Source organism: Electrona antarctica (genome assembly GCF_951216825.1).
Source record: "Electrona antarctica genome assembly, chromosome: 11".
NCBI classification, from domain to species: Eukaryota; Metazoa; Chordata; class Actinopteri; order Myctophiformes; family Myctophidae; genus Electrona; species Electrona antarctica.
The window spans coordinates 7,701,368-7,721,835 of NC_136792.1; the positions used below are offsets into that span (position 1 = coordinate 7,701,368).

At 41.4% G+C, this 20,468-nt stretch overlaps 1 protein-coding gene across 2 annotated transcripts in view; it reads right to left on the reverse strand.

Moving 5' to 3' along the window:
* Nucleotides 1–6,002: 6,002 nt before the first annotated feature.
* LOC306932394 (seizure protein 6 homolog) overlaps nt 6,003–20,468 on the reverse strand; it is a 172,277-nt gene continuing 157,811 nt past the window's right edge. Inside the window, exons 12-17 of one of the 2 annotated variants that reach the window (XM_079514186.1) lie at nt 16,380–16,571; nt 12,830–13,024; nt 10,356–10,391; nt 8,663–8,768; nt 8,252–8,351; nt 6,003–6,977 (exon numbers count right to left, since the gene is read on the reverse strand). In XM_079514186.1, coding sequence (XP_079370312.1) covers nt 6,948–6,977; nt 8,252–8,351; nt 8,663–8,768; nt 10,356–10,391; nt 12,830–13,024; nt 16,380–16,571 — 659 coding nt within the window. In that variant the 3' untranslated portion in view covers nt 6,003–6,947. Of the gene's footprint in view, nt 6,978–8,251; nt 8,352–8,662; nt 8,772–10,355; nt 10,392–12,829; nt 13,025–16,379; nt 16,572–20,468 lie in introns of both variants that reach the window. The other variant, XM_079514185.1, reaches the window with a different exon arrangement.

Here is a 20,468-nt window from a genome sequence, read left to right on the forward strand (position 1 = left end):
GGTTTGTCTATATGTGTTCAAATATAATGTCTATGTATTTGCCAGAGAATCACTGTGTTTACTTTACTTATTTATATCCATATTTGAGGCTTTTATCACAAATCAAATCAGTTTTATCTTTTAAGGACCTAGAGCGAGTGATACACACTTTTATTACAACTCGCCTTGATTATTGTAATGCCCTCTACGCCGGCATCACCCAAGCCTCCCTCTCCCGCCTTCAACTTGTTCAGAATGCTGCCGCACGACTTTTAACAGGAACCCGGAAATATGAACATATCACTCCCGTTTTAGCTGCACTCCACTGGCTCCCAGTACGTTTTAGAATCCATTTTAAGATTGGGAAGAGAGTATGTTTTGCACTCCGTCCGTGTGTGTGTGTGTGTGTGTGTGTGTGTGTGTGTGTGTGTGTGTGTGTGTGTGTGTGTGTGTGTGTGTGTCCTTCCGTCCGTCTGTTACCAGCTAATCTCCGGCACCGTTAACCCGGTTGATGCCAAACTTTGCACTAACACACACTCCCTGGATGCCAACGATGAACCTCTGCCCCACATTTTCCAGAACGGTCTGTTATAGTGCCACCATGAGGCAGCTTTTCACATTTTTTACCTAAAACTGCACCGATCTGCGTGAAACGTTGCATGCACACTCCCTAGAGGCTAAGGACAAACCTTTGACCTGCATTTTCCGCATCTGCCTTTTATAGCGCCACCAGGAGGCCGACTTTTGTAAAACACATTTTCTAATATTACTCCTCCAGATTCTGTCCAAAAATCTCACAAATCGTTACACAGTATCTCTATGGTCATGTGCTCAAGTCGGATCTGTCCGATATTTCATATTCCATCCTAATTGGCTATAATTGGCTTTCACAGTTTGCAAGATTGCCCCGTTTTGAACAAAAGCCTCAAATCATGAACGCAGCATGCAATTTACGTGAAATCTTTCACACATTTTCTTACTAGGCTGAGGAATATATCCCACCCTTTTCACATTGGCCTGTTATAGCGCCACCAACAGGTTGATTTTTTTTGGGAACAAAATGCCTCACAGGTTGATTTTTTTTTGGAACAAAATGCCTCAAATTATCCAATTGCCATCAAAGGCGTATGAAGAAATGGCACCCTTTTCACATTGGCCTATTATAGCGCCACCAGGAGGCCACAACCTGACCTGCCCTGGTGGAGACCTGTGCCCCGAGGGGCACTTTTTCTAGTTTGTTTTTAAATCTTTAAATGGATCAGCGCCAGTTTATGTTTCAGATCTCCTAAAACCCTATGTTCCATCTAGATCACTGAGGTCAGCCAATCAAATGCTCCTTGTCATCCCTAAGGCCTAAGGCAAGGTGTGAGAGAAGAGGGCACCGAGCCTTTTCAGTCATTGCTCCTAAACTGTGGAACCAGCTACCTAGCCGTGTCAGGCTGGCTCCAACACTACCTGTTTTTAAAACACATTTTACAACTCATTTCTATTCCCTGGCTTTTAAACCGTGATTCATGTGTTTGATTTTATTGTATATGTTTTTATTAGTACTGTATTGTATTATGTTTTATTACTGCTTTGCCTAATTGTACAGCACTTTGGTCAACTTTGTTGTTTTAAATGTGCTCTATAAATAAAGTTGGATTGGATTTCACACATATTTCACACATTTAATTTCTTTGCTAAAAGTATCGATTTGAAATCATTGAATCGTATTGTATCATAATGAACCAATATCGTTCATGTATCGTCAGCCATGTATCATGATACGTATCGTATCGCTCGTAAAATGTATCGTTACACCCCTAGCACTATGAACCTTTTTCCTACTCTAAGATACATCATTATAGGGCACATGGTATGTGAGGACCATGTCTGCTGGTGAGAAGACAGCAACAGCAGAGGTATCATTCCTTGGGTTGAAGCATGTTGGCTCCAGGCTGGTTAAGCTCACCTGTGTTACTTGAAACCATACCATTCTTTGTATATATGGACATTCACAGCTCCACACACGTCTCGTCTTCTCTGCAGGTCCAGAATCGTATTGCTATTTGTGTATGTCATCTTCGTTTACCCACTAGGCCAGGGTGATTAGTGTATATGCAGCTTTACCAGTGCCCTGTTAGTCTGCATTACACCGGCTTCCACCACTCACAAGTTTTTTCCCCTACAATGCTTTTACAAGGCATGTACAGCATGTATGAGTATGTGCGTGTGTGTGTGTGCATGCGTGCGTGAGACAGATGTGTATAAATACTTTTCTTCCACTGGGTGTAAATGATCACAAATACAATGTAACATACACAGGTTATTATGAACCTTTTATAGCTAAACTCATGCACATTTCAATATTTCAGGCTTTAAGATGCTATACATGTTATTGTAGTTACCGGAGGCTTGCAACTTTATTTTGAGATACAGGCTTAGTGTAATAATACAAAATGAACACAACATAGGAATACAGGCATATTAGTCAGAGAACCCTCCCCAAATCTCCCCAAATTGTGCCCAGTCTTCTCCCCAAAGTGAGCAGTGAGTCTTTACCAAGAAATTCAAAAAGAGTGCCCACTCTTATGCACAAAACAATTAAATTCTCTGAGAACCCCACCATCATGTTCGATAAAGCATTATTGAAAGAAACTTGATAGAAAAGTAATGTTGGTTGGTGTAATGAGGGGCAAATGGGTGGAGGCTCGCTGACCCTGTGGTCTTAGGCATGGAGGTCGTCACATCATCTCAGGGACTTGGGGGAGGACACATTCATCTACCTGCTGAACAGAACAGGGCCTAGACTCATCTCGACACCAACAGGACAACAACACGGTCAAGATCTCGTTCTTTGACTTCTCCAGTGCCTTCAACACCATCAAGTCACACCTGCTGGGGGCTTGGGTCACTGACTATACCTCACAGACAGACCACAGCATGTGAGGGGGCAGGGATGCAGGTCAGACGTGCATGTGAGCAACACGGTGCCCCCCAGGGCACGGTAGCCATGGAAACCAGACAAATCTGCCACAGGAAAAAAAGAAATCCCCGGGGAGATTGGTCTGGCATCCTCATTTTGAATTACATTTTGTTCAACCCAGAGTTGTGGGCAAACAATCAGAACCCACTTTTCAAATTGAGACTTTTTTGCTGTGACATTGGAATCTGTTTGTAACCGCCCCTTGGAAATAAATCTTCCACACCAAAGTTCCAGACTAAATAAAGTGATATTAGTCTGGCCATGCCAGGCTAATAGTACAGGAAATCTATGGAAAATACAGGATCAACCTCTAACTAATTGCAAAAAAACCAAACTCAGCTGATTTTGCATCTTCAATATATCCTGAATAACAGAAAAAAAGTTGCCTGGAATTGTCTGAGGGGAAAGTGTTGAAAATAGCCTGTACAGTGTGGCCACCATTGACATCCTATTATAAGGTAATATTTTCTAAATGTCCTTATGCTTTAAGTAGCATGTGACATATCAAACTAGGGGGTTTTCATGATGCTGAATCCATTCCAAGCATTAGTTTTGCATACAAACACTCATTGGGCTAAATTTGGCCATAGCAACTTGCCCAAATGTGCTGACCTCATTACATTTTGGCAAGTTGCTATGGCCAAATTTAGCCCAATGAGTGTTTGTATGCAAAACTAATGCTTGGAATGGCTTCAGCATCATGACAACAACCTAGTTTGATATGTCACATGCTACTTAAAGCATAAGGAAATTTAGAAAATATTGCCTTATAATAGGATGCCAATGGTGGCCACACTGTACAGGCTATTTTCAACACTTTCCCCTCAGACAATTCCAGGCAACTTTCTTTCTGTTATTCAGGATATATTGAAGATGCAAAATCAGTTGAGTTTGGTTTTTTTGCAATTAGTTAGAGGTCAAATTACATTATTACTGGACTATAAGGACACTGTGCTGTCACCCTTTCTGTTCACTGGCTATGCCTCTGACTTTCACTACAACTCAAAGTCATGCCAGAAGTTCTCATTAGATACAGTTTTCGTCATTTGCATCACAGGTGATAACATGAGTGAGCATGACAAGGTGGTGACGGACTTGGTGAGGTGGAGTGAGGTGACGTCACTGCACACACTACACCTCTCTCACCAGATTTAGCAATGATCCTTTCTCACTCCACAAATATCATTTCAAGGGTAGGGTAGCAAATCTTTTGGGGTGGGGACAGGACTTAAGCTGTAACCTGCCTTATTTATGCCTGGATGTCCAGAATACTACAAAATGTCCAGATCCAAACACAGAGCGTCTTTTTTCCTTTTCTTTTTTGAAAGAGATATTGATAAAGTGGTATGATAATACACTACACTACACTACATTGTCAATAAAAAAATCTTAAAAAAGATCCAAACACAGAGCAAGGTGACCTGGACAATGACTCAGTACTACCTGCTCAAACCTTTACACACAATATATTATATTGTTTTTACCGGTACCGTTGTGCACTGGTAGATGTTGTGCATTGGAGACCTGTTGTTCCAGGCCCCAACATTTCATTTCTCACCAGGGATGTACTGGCACACCTCCTCCTCTTAGGTATGCAGTAGGCTTACTTTGTGTGGGAGAACCTGGGCAGTCACCCACTCACTGAGCAGCTCTTATTTTTGGTCTGCTGAGGTACTGTAGTATTGTATGCTTTTATTTTCCGCTCTTGCCAGCAGAGGGAAGCAATGCTTCACCTTTGATTGGAAGCAGAAGACCGTTTTTCTATCTTCTTGCTATGTCCATTTTCAATCTTGCCTCTTTTATCTTATTTATCAATGAGATTCCAGGTTTATATGAATAGTAAATGCTCTAGCAGTCATTGTTCTATAAAAAAAAAATCTTGAGATTTAGCAACATGATACATGAGATTACAGACATGCATGATTGTGCACCACTATTAGTATATGTGGACGATGTATATATATGATGTCTATTTAAGCTCGCCTCATTAATTGTTGATCCTCTTGCTGTCAGTGTCACTGACAGTTGGTATCTACTCGTTTGCTCCAACCAACTCCAAGATTAGCACCACGTACCAGACTGTTTTCCCCTGGGGGAGTTGAGTTGTCTTATAATGTGCTACAGTGCTGAGCAGGGAGTAGGCTAATTATAGTAGAGCCTGAACGCCAAGATCAAATAAGCTATTCATAATATTTGTATAGATTGTTTTCAATCTATAAGATGTTTCTGAGCACCCCTTCATTAAACACAGTGTTTGTAGGGCACTGTGCCCTAAAAACACATGGGCCACGCATGGCGTGCACTAGAGTTCTCAATCTCTGCCCGAACCCGACCCTACCCGACCCGGCCCGACATTTTCGGGTAGGGTCGGGCCCAAAATGCACGATAATTAGTCGGGCCGGGCCGAGCCTCGGGCTCTGTGATTTTCCGTGATTTTCTTTTTTATTATTATTATTTGTATTTTATTTTATTTTATTATAATACAAATAAGAATTATATTGTTTGTGTAATGTATTTATGAAGAGGGCTGAGCTGGTGAATGTTGGCGATTAACTTTTACAGTTTAGGCTACTAACTATACTATGACCGGCCGTGCACACACAATGGGCCACGGCCACGTACGCGCACGCACACAGTTTTTTTGTATTTTTAGCCAACGATTTTGTGGGTGCTACACTCCCTCTGCTAACCTGAGGAGAGCTTCTATGCATGAGGACTAGTCCAAGATGCTTCTTTTCACCTGTCAGGTGGGAGTTTCCCCAGTTGGATGTAGCACATGGAAGGAACAGGTTATTCCAAACCCTTTTGCCAACCCCACCTAGGGTATGGGCACTGATGACACTGAGGAGAGAACACGCCCCCAGCACCCACAGCGTCCCCAGCTGGAACCCAGGATCTTCTAGCTGTGAGGTGACAGTGCTACCGACTGCCAGCGTTCCCCCTAACGCACACAGTGTTAACACATACACAGGGATACAAAAACGTTAAACTGACAAATTTAGTTAGAAGTATGCATCTTTTTCTGAACAATAACTTTTATTGAAGATGCACGTGAAGTAGCTTAATCAGTACACTATGTACAATGAATCAAAAATAGGTTATTGTCATTGTCATCACACAAGCTTGCATGAATACATATTCTCATGTGACAGTAAATGTTCAACTATTGTATGGGTCCAAATTCAGACACAATCTCCAAACAGGCAATTGCAATATATGAATGACAGCTCACCTCATCTTGCATTTCCCCTTTCTCTCAAAGAAAGGGGAAATATATAAGTGTAATGTAACAAAGAACACATGTAAACCAAGGTAAACTGAGCAGGAACCAAATATTCTGATTCTGTCATTTAAAAGTACACACGGTTCAAATTAAATCAATGTGGAATATACTGCAAACATTGGTTATTAAGGGCCTTCCATTTAAGGCACATTTTTCTTTCTAATCTTAGCAGGTTAAATCAAAAAATAGTTTTAAATATTTTTGGAAACATTACATTACATTTTAGAGGTTTTGGAGGAAAAACAAAAACAAATGTTTGAGTTTTCACTTGTTTTGTGAAATCTTACTATAAGACCCCTCTCTGACTTGAATATATATCCATAAAGGACTAAACATACAATGTATAATGTACATAACACACAAAAACATCTGTGGTTATATGCACTAATCGGTGCAAGCTTTGCATTGATCACCTCCACTTTCCGAGATGTTGTGTTGCACTGAACGTTTTCGGGAATGCGAGAACAGGATAAAAACTGTACAAACTGCTGCCGAACCATTGCTGCTGAAGGGCTAGAAAAATAATCCAGTGGCCCAGACTTTCCAGGGAGTAGCCTATTCTGTCCTGAACGTGTTCACTCGACAGAGGACAGGGGGAGACATCAGTAGACCGACGGACAGCGGTCAGCGCAGAGATGGGGATCGAGTGCAGATGAACGTTCAAAAGGCCAACAGGGTCCCGTTCTGCCCATGCTGAAAACACACACAGCGCTGCCTTCAAATTGAAACCTCGTACTCTCTTGTATCCTGCAAAGAGGAGAATATGCACAACATGTCACAGAAATAGCTCTGTGACAGCAACGTGGGCTCTACTTTTACACAATAAAATTGTACAATAGTTATGGGGGGGGGGGGGGGGGGGGAGAGATAATAGGCCAAAAAGATAGTCAGACCATTAAATTCCTGGAGTGTTGCTTGAACCCCATCAAAAGCATGATCAATATTCAAGGAAGCGTTGCCCTAGAGCTGATGGCAGACACTGGAACAGCAAGTGTTGATTATAGAGAATTTTGAATTAAGGTCTCACCTCATTGTTCTTCAGAGTGCAGTTATGAAAGGAGAAAGCAAAATAAATAAATACAGAAAGACTCAAAACATCATTACCGACCTTTATTTATTAGATAGAGATCTCGACTGAAAATACAGTTTAACTTCATCATTGACCTTATTTTCCATGATGGAAAGTTAAGCTGGATTGTTTGCTTTCTTGAATTAAAACAAGAGAATTACTGTCCATGATATATTGTATATTGTATGTATCAGACAGCTGCAGTTGATTCAGGAGCCTGCTGCTTGAGTCATCAACAAGGTGGATGATATAACTCCAGTTCTCAGATCTTCCCACTGGCTATACTGTACATTCAAAGAATTTATTTTAAAATACTACTGTTGGATGTTGGTTTATAACGCAAGAAATTGTTTAGGGACAAAAAGTATGTCTGATCCTCTGCTAAGTTATGAACAATCCAGACCTGTCAGGTCATCTTTCTAGGACAGGTCAGCAGCTTTCGGGTTTTTTATGCACCACATACCTGAAACAAACTGCCTTGCCTTGCCTAGCCTACGCACCAGGGCCTCTGTGTTGTAAATCACAGAATGACTAAGGTTTTTGCGGAAGGTAGGGAACATAGACACAGCTTCCTCCTTGTTATCCAAGCATATGAATCACATCCTATCTTGCTGTGTGAGGATTTTAGTGAAATGGTTTCAGGGTTTCAGGGCACAGCTAGATCTCTTATTGAGAAATTGTTCTCATCGTTCCAGGTTATGCCTTAGCACAGCTTACGGAGTCACTATTATTCTATTTGCAGACTGAATGAATCTCCATTTCTGTCTTTCCATCTGAATGAATCTCTATTTCTGTCTTTCCATTTGTGTTTTAGAAACATATAGACATAGTAGATGATGCCTTCAATTTTAAAGTTTTTTATTAAGCATAGAAGAGGGGTATGGACGGGGAAAAATGCAGTACATATGTTATGCTTCTTTTTCTATTTTAGACATAGTAGATGATGCCTTACCGGTGTTTCATAAAGAGAGTTGTCAAATGTGGATTCTCCATTAATGTGGTCATATGGCAAAGTAGAGGACATGGGGAGTCTTAGAGACTTCCCTTGAACCCTAAAAACAAAGATGAGAAAGGATACCATGAGATTAGAAGACATGACAAGAGATCAGAACACACAAATAAATTACGAAACATCAGCTTCCAATAAACCTTAATAAATTCAGTCAGTTTGTTTATAAATGTAAACTAATTCACAATAGTAAAACTCCCTAGCAGTGAATTAAGAGAATATGCAATATATCTGTACTCCACATGCATTTAAACACCACACATTTTATTTAAGCAGGGCTGTGAACAAGGCCACATTACTTTTAACAGAGTACAACCATAATGAGGTACTTTTATGTCTAAGTAAAGAACCCACTTTGAGACGTAGAGGTAGATGCTGAAGATAAGTACAAGCAGGAATGTGACGGGAATGAAGACAGCAACTGCAACACGGACTCCCTCCATACGCAGGTCTGCTGCAGCTACTGGTGGGCAGTGAAAGAGAGACAGACACCCAGTGTTATGTTGCCCTGCTGACTGGTCGGTGTGTGCGTGCATGCGTGCGTGCGTGCGTGCGTGCGTGCGTGCGTGCGTGCGTGCGTGCGTGCGTGCGTGCGTGCGTGTTTACTCTGTTAGCACTATATCCATTTCATAACGATTTCAGCATTTCAAAATGAAAATAATGCTCAAGAATTTGCTGTATAGCACATGGATTGCATCTCTCTCTCTCTCTCTCTATCTCTCTCTCTCTCAGACTGCAAGGCTGTATGCTGTACACATCACTTACAGTGTGCTTACTGTTTGTACTCCTATATGTACAATATTTTATATGTGCAATATCTAATATACACAATACATTTAGTGTGGCCTGTGCACTGTTATTACTATATTTCTATTGCAATATGGTATGATACACGCCTTGTCTTCTTCTCACACCACACGTGTACTTCTAATTGTGTTTACAATGTTGGCCTATTATTCTCATTCTCTCTTACATTATGAAAATAAAGCAGAGAGAGGCCTTGCTGGAGTATTACACAGTACAGTAAAGAGGAGAGCTCTATAGCGAGAGAGGCAGGTAGATGACATATGTAGGAGTCAGTTGATGAACTGCAACGTTGTATGTCTATTCCTACACTACGGTACAGACAATAAACGTCTGAGCTATGAGGACTCCCCTCCCAGTATGATGAGAATATATATCATTGCACATCATTCAATCTGCTAGAATCTCAGGGGTGCCCAGACTTTTTTGACTTGAGAGCTACTTTCCAAATGACCAGCGCAACAAGATCTACCCACCAAAAAATATAGGATCTCATTGCTGAAAATAGTTTAAAGAACATGACAAACACACTTGGGGCGCCCGCTGGCCTAGTGGTCCAGGCGCATGCCACATATAGGCTCTTGCCTGACAGCGTGTTGCGTGTTCGAGTCCCGTTCATGGTGACCTTTGCTGCGTGTCTCTCTCCCTCTTTCCTGTCTGTCTTCACTGTAACTATCAATAAAGGCACAAAAGCCAAAAACAAATCTTTAAAAAACACACTTGGAATGGGAAATATAGGGGGAAATGGAAATAGTTTTTGTTTTTGTATGTAACTTTCTAATGCTACTGATCTTTGTGCTCAACACTCTTGAAAACAAAGTATTCTGTTGTGGGTTAACAAGCCATTTTTTATGTCAATCAATCAAGTCACCTTAAGTGTCAGATGCCAAATAATATATCTTTATTTATTTAAATTATACATGTTTTAGGGCCATGTCATGTGGTCTACCTGCGCAGCCTTTGTGATCTACTGGTACCTTTTGGGCACCTCTGTGCTAGATATACTATTTTATAATGCTACAATCCATTATTCATTCATTCATTCCCTATTTTTTCATGTAGTTCTCCTTTAAAAGTAAATATGGCTGTTTTTAATTGCTGAAAACAGCTACAGAGTAACTGACAATGTAATGTCACCCACAGCATTTTACGCCCATCTGCAGTAACCGCCATTCGAAAATGTTATATTATTATGCAGGCTGACGCTGAGTGGAAAAACACTGTGATGTAAAATGACTCTTACCATCTAATCGGCGCTCATCATACTCCATTGTGTGGGCTGTAAAGGACACGGCACATGTTAAACCTCAGGAGGAAATGAATATAATGGATAAAATGCACTGGGTGATCCCTTCGTTTTTTGTCTAACAGAGGTGTGCGTGTTTGTGTGAAGAGACTCAACCTGTGTACAATAACAGTCCTGCATTGGCATCCCTATTGTAAGTCAAGTCAAATCAATTATATACTGTGGGTCAAGGGGGCGACTGTGGGTCAAGAGGTAGAGCAGGTCGTCCAATGATCCATGGGTCGGCGGTTCGAATCCCGGCTCCTCCTGTCTACATGTCGAAGTGTCTTTGGGCAAGACAATGAACCCCAAATTGCTCCCGATGTGCTGGTTGGTACCTTGCATGGCTTCCGTCGCCATCGGTGTATGAATGTGTGTGTGAATGGGTGAATGTAATGCACAATCTATGTAAAGCGCCTTGGATAAAGGCGCTATATAAATGCACCATTTACCATTTATCACATGGCACTATATGGAAATAGAAAGAAGCCCTGTTATTTTCACACAATGGTCTGTCTCTATACTATAGAGATCAGGATTACTGCATGTTTTTTGTGAAGGTACTACCTACCCAATTTGATTTATTATAAGCCTATTTATATAAGATTTATATACTGTAAAGCACATTTTCCAACAACCAAAGGCATGTCATTAACAGTGAAAAATAAATGTTAAACATTTTCCAAAAATGTCGAAATCTTTCAAACTTTGATCCCCTCCCCGAAACTCCCAAAACGTCCCACACCTTTAATTAAAAAAAAACAAAATCAGAAATGTAAAAAATTGTGAAATACCCTGTCTATAAGCTCATAACGTGTCTCAATGCTGCCCGAGCTTTTAGATTTTCGCTATTTGTCATCCAATAAAGTACAGACATAAATGTGAGGGCAGGGAGGACATCATCAGGGAGGTCCAGAGGTGAGACTCAAAAGCAGGACATTGTGGTGATGAGGTTGATACATTAACTGGTTGAGAAAGACTCACAAACTGACTTTATTATAACATCATAGCACTAATAGCAGGGCAGTTGATGTGCAGCAACATAAATTAAAAGATCACATTAAAATCCATTCTGGATGGGAACCCCATTTGATGTTTTAAGCATTATTTTGTACTTTAGCTATTGAAAAATAGCATATTTTCAAGCTCGTAGAGCTTGAAGATATGCTATTTTTGAAAAATCTTGAAAATGTGGCGCAAATCTTTTAATATATTCTTTTAGGGCGATCGTTTTTAACTCAAATCTTTGCTTCTGGAGAGTCCCTGGAACAACATATTTTCAGATGGGGGTCCGTGGCCAAATACAGATAATTCTGGGGGTCCTTGACATGAAAAAGGTTGAGCACCACTGACATAGAAACATAGGTTTTTCAGAACACTTTTAGAATTTAGAAGCCAATTATTTTAGAATCGTCTAAATAGGTTAAGAAACACACATCCGACCTGCACGAACATGATACAATGGATCATAATTGAAGATAATAAAGTTCTTAGAATCTATACTAGAATGCCTCCTCATCGGCTCCTTAACAATTTGAATGTCACCCACGCGTTTTATTGTATCCATTTTATTTACTGTAATGTGTGAGAGTTGGGATTTAACACTATGCCCTTGTCCCCATGATGCTCTCTGTATAAAAGGAAAAATATCCAGGTGAGTGGACTGTCTTTAACCCATTTTGACCTGAGATCAGATTCTAAAAATGTCTTCTACATCCTGACAGTTTTCTGAAAAAGCTATGTTTCTATGTCAGTCGTTCTTCGATTTTTCAAAAAATAGCTAAAGCATAACATAATGCTAACACCAAAAGGGGTTCCCGCCCAGAATGGGACACACATCCGACCACGAACATGATACAATGGATCATAATTGAAGATAATAAAGTTCTTAGCATCTATACTAGAATGCCTCCTTAACAATTTGAATGTCACCCACGCGTTTTATTTCATCCATTTATTTACCGTAATGTGTGAGAGTTGGGATTTAACACTATGCCCTTGTCCCTGATGTTCTCTGTATAAAAGGAAAAATATCCAGGTGAGTGGACTGTCTTTAAACACTGTAGTGTGCTGTTATCATACTTATGCATTCAGACTCCCCAGTGAAAAGGAGTAATAGTTAGCCTCTAAGCGGATGAATAACAATCAGACAGTTGATGTATGCATGCTTGCCTGCATGCACGCTGCACGCAACCACGCAGACACACACATGCAGACAGACACGCACATGCGCGCACACGCACAGCACACACACACACACACACACACACACACACACACACACACACACACACACACACACACACACACACACACACACACACACACACACACACACACACACACACACACACACACACACACAGTGTGCAGAATCATGAATTATGAATTATGAAAATGAGTATAGCTCTCCTTTGCATGCAGTTCCTCACCTCTGCAAACAGGTGGCAATCCACTCCAGTGGGACGGGTGTCCAGGGACACAGCGGAGGACAGGCTCCCCCAGTAACTGGTGGCCAGCGTGGCAGGTGTAGCGCAGCGTCTCCCCGGCCTGGAAGAGCAGCTTGTCTGAGTTGGGTACTCCGTATGTCGGCGTACCAGGGTGACTGCACGGCTCAAACGTTTCAGCTGGGGGAAGAAAGAGGGAACTACTTGAACCCTATACTGTTATATCCTTCATTGTACGCAAAGTCACAATATTAGACGCAGTGTTGGGCAGGAGTTACTAGTGATATATTACTGTAATATTATTACTTTTCCCAGTAACGAGTAAAGTAAGGTATTATAATCTGACAAAACAGTAATGTTTGTTTTTTTGTTTTGTTGGCTGTTGGCTTGAAAACATTTAATTTAAAAGGTCGAGAGAGATTGCTGCTTCATTTTATCGCCTTTTAGGGTGATTTGTGACTCTTCTTCTTAATATTATTATTCAAAACAATTGGATTCAGTTCTAAAAGAAGCTCTGAATAAACAGATTGTGTTGTATTTGTATAGAGAGTATACACATGTATAACCAAATGGACCCGTAAAGGGTCATCCACACCAAGCACTATAATTGTAACTATAACTACAAATATATTGTTTTATAAAATGTTCTAACTAAAGTGGACGACAGAGTCCCACTCACAACTATAAGGAGAATATAACCCATTTTGGGCGGGAACCCCTTTTGGTGTTTTAAACATTATGTTATAATTTAGCGATTGAAAAATAGCAGATCTACAAGCTCATAGCGCGCCACCGAGTGGCGCGCTACGAGCTTGTAGGTCTGCTATTTTTGAAAAATCGTGAAAATATTTATTTCAGAAAACTGGAGGATTTAGAAGAATCATTTAAAATGTTGAGGTCAGGCCTACATGGGATAATTATAGTGATTGGTGTGGATGGCCCTTAAGGTTACATTTGGTTACATTTGTGCACTCAGAATTAAACACTCAGTATTTTACAGTGCACTCAGAGACAACGACTGACGACATCATTCAACAATGATAAAATAACTAGTATGTAATTCCAATTGTGATCCTTAAAATAACACACTATACATTACAGCTTTACTTTACTACAACTCTTGATTTGCTTGGTCTACAAATTCAACAGATTAATTAAACATGTGGATGGACAGACTTGACACTTCACATTTTACGGTCTATGGTGACACTATATTAATTTGAATTTACCAACAAAACTGTCATAAAACAACATAACAAGCAAGGTGTTTTTTTGCACAAAACTATTTCTGACCAGTTAATAATGACCTTGTCACTAGTATTTATGTTCTTCATTAAGTGTAATGGTGCTGTTACTAACAATTTCATTCAATTAAACTGTGTCTATCCCTATGCGCACACACACACACGCGCACACGCGCGCACACGCACACGCACACACACACACACACACACACACACACACACACACACACACACACACACACACACACACACACACACACACACAAGCGCACACCCCATTGGTTCTCAAAGCCTTGAATCTCCTGTTCCTCATTTGTCTCTGACAACACAGGCTCCACTATCAGACTGGAAGTATGTCAGGCTCATTATAATATCATTTTCCTCTTTAAACAACTCGGAATGCACTCTTCGCATGGAATTAACTTTTCACATGCTGCCAAATGAGGGAGCCACTGAGCTTCACTCTCACCTCTATCTTAGCGCCGCCTAATAATTCATTTTAGCTGGACTGAGGAAACGACTTTGGAGAGGACAGGATGGGACAGGTCATTGTAATGCATGAGATGGTAATCAGGGACAGCGGAACACTTCAATTGCTCTGTCAAACAGGACGAAGAAAATGTATTTCTAAAAACTCGCGTCACCTTCAACACAGGATAAATAACATTAAGTAGCAAGTATGCATTGCTGGCCTGGGCCGTGGCTCAGCGGTCCAGGCACCTTGGCTGGTAATCCAGTCTGGCAGTGTGCCGCGGGTTCGACTCCCGATCCCGACAGCCTTTACTGCATGTCATCCCCCCATCTCTCTCACCATTTCCTGTCAGCCTACTGTCCCTCCATAAAAAAATAAAATAAAGGTGGGAAAAAAAAAAGTATGCATTGCTGGCTGTAAAAAAAGTTATTGTCTCCCAGATTGCGTGTGTCCACTCACACATACTACTACTATATGCATGTGTAGCATTGCGCGGAAGCTGGGATTGAACCCGGGGCTCCTACTCACCAGACCAACGTGCAACCTTTTGTGCCAATATGGCTGAGCCGACATGCATATTATGTTTCAACATAGTCACTCTAAGTTGTTAATATATAATAATGTTGTATCACATACGGTATTTAAACTACAGCCCAAAACATGCACACAGCAAGTGGAAATAGAAAGATTCCCTGTTAGTTTCACACAATGGTCTGTGTATTTTTAACAGAGAAGATTGTGTGCACATCTCAATGCCTATATTCAGGCCAGGTGCTGGATGTCAGGCATCAAGGCAAACATCAAGGAAGAGGAAGAACATCCGCAGAGCACAATAGTTTGTAGAGCTCCGAGACTTACTTTATTTAGAGGCAACAAAGTGCAACGTTTCGACCAAAATTGCCTGATGAGGTCGAAACGTTGCAATTTGTTGCCTCTAAATAAAGTAAGAATGCCATTTTTGTTGAAGAGTATGAGCAATTATTTTAGTTTATTTTATGCCAGTGTTACTTTTTAGTTGGCTAAGACTAGATAGTTTAAGTAGCTTAGGCAGGCCTAAAGTTCAATGGATTGTTCAAAGACTGAGCTTAAATCAGAATTTGCTACTAAAAGTAACACTAAGACTAAGTTGCTAAATATGTTTAGTCTTACTAGAATTACTAAAATTACTAGGTTAGGTTTCTGGTTTAGGTTTATTCTAAGTGGGGAACAAAGAACCTTTTTTGCATGGTGGGGAACATAGAACCTGGGGAACATCCCTTTTAAAATACTTCAAATAGCTGATCTACAAGTTCACAACGTGTCAATGTAATCGGCTAGTTGAACTATTGTAAAATGTTTTAAAATCAGAGACTTAAGGGCAGTATTATGCGTGTACCAGGTCTTATTACTTAACTTAAGACCTGGAGGCGTGGTCAATGCTGTTTTGCCACTCAGAATAGCCAAATGGCATTGATCACGCCTCCATGTCTTAAGTTAACCCATTTTGGCGGGAACCCCTTTTGGTGTTAGCATTAGGTTATGCTTTAGCTATTGAAAAATAGCAGATCTACAAGCTCATAGCGCGCCACCGAGTGGCGCGCTACGAGCTTGTAGATCTGCTATTTTTTAAAAATCGAAGAACGACTGACATAGAAACATAGCTTTTTCAGAAAACTGTCAGGATGTAGAAGACATTTTTAGAATTTGATCTCAGGTCAAAATGGGTTAAGTAATAAGACCTGGTACTTAAGACACGCATAATACTGCCCTTTGTGTTCACATGTGCAGTGACATATTTTGGCACATACAGTATACAGAATATATAGTGCAGTATACATACGCAGGCATCTGGGCAGCTTCTGGTTCCACTTGGGGCCCGGGGAGCCATGGTTGTAGCACGTGAGCAGACTGTTGCCAGACAGGGTGTAGCCCTTGTCACAGATGTACTGAATGGTTGAACCTACGGTGAGGCGAGGACCCGTCAACACACGCCGACTGTGATCCACCTTCCCAGGATCGGCACATGATACCACTGTGGGGAGGACGAAGACAAACAGCTCGTTGACAAAGGGAAGCTATCAAATTTATGTCGCCGTAAACAGTAACCTCTAAAGTTAGACAGATATATAGATAGACCTTTATTTATCCCTGTGGGGGAAAATGTCGTAGTAGCACCGCAGTAGCCATGGAAAACAAGAAGACAAGACTGTAGGACAGGTAGAGGTAAGAGCACAGAGAGAATCACCTCAAGATAAAATAAATGAAAAGTAAAATGTAATATAAAAACAGTATGTATGAGGCGAATATGTACAGTGGGTATTTGGAATACTGGACAACTCACCCCGGTGCTTGCCCGTTTTTTCCTCCCAGAATTTTCCCCAGTGAGGGGGATAACTTGTAATATGCTATCGGCTGTTTGTATTCTTTTTGGAAAAATATAAAAAGATACTCCTATGGAAAAGGCTTTATCATTTTACTGATATTGACCCTATAAATCAGGGGTCCTCAACTAGAAATGCTGAAGGTCCACTAATAATTTTTGAAAAAGACTGAGGTCCGGTCCCATGAGCGCGGCGCAGGCCACGCAGCGGCCAGCGGAGAGCAGGGCTCTATGCCTGTTTAGTACAGTCACACCAAGGCAAGCTTATACAAATCGGATCCCCTCCCAACCAACCAATACTGGGGTGCAGAGTATGGAAATAAAATGTTTCACAAATATTCCCCTCCAAATATTCACAGCAAATGAGAGGTATTGTGTTGAGGCATGTAGCCTGACATTGGGAGGGTTTGTAATTGACAATTATGCAAGTTGAACCAATGCAACACCCCCCCCCCAAACCGGTTCCTCTTGAGTGAGTATAATTTAGAGGATCAAAACCAACAGGGGGAGGGTGACATCCCTCTTGGCACTAAATCACTGGTTCACCACACACACACCAGTTCGATGTTTACACTGACTAAGCAACCAGGACGCCTCAACCTCCCAGCGACCCCTTTTGCCTTTTTAAGTGCTTAAGCAGATCGGCTGGCACGCAAGAAACCGTTCAACCAAGAAACAGACTCACAAATCAACACGCAAAACAGACCTGCGTGGAATTGGATTACAACACGCATACACACTGCCTTAAACATTCTGGGCTGCAAACACCCACGCAACGCTATAAATGAATGTGTAGGACACCTGTCCTCAAATGTTATTATTACTGTTTCTCCTCTTTGTTCTACCTATGTTCTAACCACTGCGTTGAGACCAGAGTGAACATGTCCGTCAAATGAGAGGAAATGTGTGTGCGTTGGTGCGCACGTGTGTGTGTGTGTGTGTGTGTGTGTGTGTGTGTGTGTGTGTGTGTGTGTGTGTGTGTGCGCACACATCTGAAAGAGAAGATTCCTTAGCGATTAGGCCAGCGATAAGGAGAGAGAGTGATAGGTGCACAGGACAGCGTCTTTCCCCTCTTCCTGTGGGCCGTAAAAGCTGTATAAACAATTCTGTTGACTCCAACTAAAACTGGTTAAAACTGGTTTTGGAGTTAGACAAAGGAAAACGCCTAATTTAGTTTGAGACCCCTTTTCAATATAACGTGTGTCACCCCAAGACACGTTGCTCATTTTGGTGCTTCTTCTCCCCGAGACGCCGGCTGCCTCAGCCGGTGGGCTCTTAGAACTGCACCGCCACGGAAACCACGTACATCAGGACTTAGAGCGAGTCCCGTTTTGCTAACCACTTGTGGGTTTCCATATGAAACGATTTGATCGACTTTTCTATACTTTATACTTTAACCAAAGAAGGACGAGTAAAGTTACACTCGCGTGCCGCGCTGGAAACTAATTTTGTCAACTTAACCCTGGTATCCAGTTTCCGAGCGCCGCTGAGGTTCCATCATCACAAAGGTTGGTCAAGGATGTGTTTGATAACATTCAAGCTCCCAGAACGACATTCTTTTAATACAAAATAGTGTTCAGAACTAATGATAGGATTAGCTACCCTTTTGACGTAGTTTTGTCATTTAAATCTTAAAAGTGACGCCAACCATAGAGCCCCTCCTCGCGAGAACCTCTTTCCTCTTTCCTCTTTCTTCTTCCTGAAACTATCTTTGCATTGTGCTTGTAAACAGAACGAAGCTATAATTGTAATATCATTTTGACCAGATCGAATTTAATTGTGTACTACCATTGACTAACTCCGCTTCACCGCGCGAGTTATCAAGGGTAGGACTCACACCGGCCTGGCAAAATATATATTTTCAATGCACAACAGTTTATTTAGCTGAAGCTCATGTCTCCACTAAATACCTGTTGACGCGCTCGTTCATTTGCTATGTGGTATTATTTTTGAATGAATGATTGCACACAACCAGATGCAAGCATTTTGTAACAGTATTTCGATATAATAAATATCTCATTTTGCTGGTACAATCTAAACAAATCTCTGGACTATTCTTTGATTCCGTCTGTGTGTATTTGATTTGTTTTATATTGGGGAAACTGTAACACAGTATTTATTCATACCAGGTATTCGTAACTCACGTCTTCAGATAGACGTTTTTATGATAAGATACACAGTATGTACATAGTTTCAAATCGCTTCATTCCGAGTGGAAACTATGTGCATATTGACAGGCTAGGTGACTCACGTCTTCAATTGGACGTTAATGAGATGCAAGTAGATAGGAATTAAATGTGTATTCGATTCGCTGGCGAGTCGGGGTTGCATTTGATTTCTGGCTAATTGACATCATAATCTTGCCTAATAATCCCTACATAATGGTACCCGTGTGCATATTGACATAATGGTGTCCCGTTAACGGAACTGGTTTACTGTGTTATATAAGACCCTTCGATGTGAGAGAAATTAATGTACATGTAATTGGAATCGAGGTTGTTTTTTTTTAGAGTTGTTTTTAGAGTAAGTGGTTTGATCCGCGTCTCACGCTGTGACCGTGGCTGGAACCTAGAACATTACGTTCGACTACCCTCCCAATTTTATCCGCAGCTTTCTGCAGAGGCTTGTGGTGTTTAATATAAGGAGCGAAATTAATAAACCAAGGGCTATCGTTTTTAACAGATTTTATTTCCTAGCGCCCTGTTGCCAATTGCTCCGAGCGTAAGCTGCTCGTGAATAGTTCTGCAACGAATCTATTTTGCCATTTAGCAGATCGATTTAATTCGTATAGTGTCATTGTGTAATGCCTATTGCTAATTTGGAGCCTGGGAATTGTCTAGAACCCATAGCGGCTCACGGGATTACAGAAAAACCATTTTGAAAGGTTTAGTATGAATTTAGACTTAAGTGTCCCCATAGTGCGTTGTTTTTGAGGTGTCCGGTCATTAAATCAGGAGTGAAATAAATCTAGTGGACTGTCTGGTCGTTGAAGAGGCTTGATTGCTTTTACGGGGCCCGTACGGTTCAAGCAGCGTTACACTTTTACTTGGTGTGACGTTGGTCAAAAACACAGTGTGAAACCATCTGGTGTTCGGGGGACTCTGGCCATTGTGTTTTGCGACTTTGCGAGGTCGCCATTTTGGAAATTGGTGACGTGGGGCGTTTCCGCTGTGCTTGTGGGACGCTGCTTCCAGCCAGATTGCAAAATCGCCATCTTGATTTCCCCCATCTGAACTCCGCCCTGAGAGGTGGGGGTCTCAGGCCGTGACACTTGGTGTCCAGCCTACTGACACGTTGTTGTGATACAAGTAAGGCGTGCCGCCCCATCTAGTGGCCGTCGCTGGTGTCACACGTGTCATAACATTAGCTTCACTGTGTGAGCTGTAATAGGGCACATGCATGGTCGTGTGTTTTGCTGCTTGACGAAGATTAACACCTCTTAATCTTTGCACTTGGTGGGGACTTATTTTGCGTGTCAAAGTACACTCATTAAGTTCGCATATACTGGTAGCTATAGCGTGGTGTTGTGGTAACTCACGTAAACCCTCT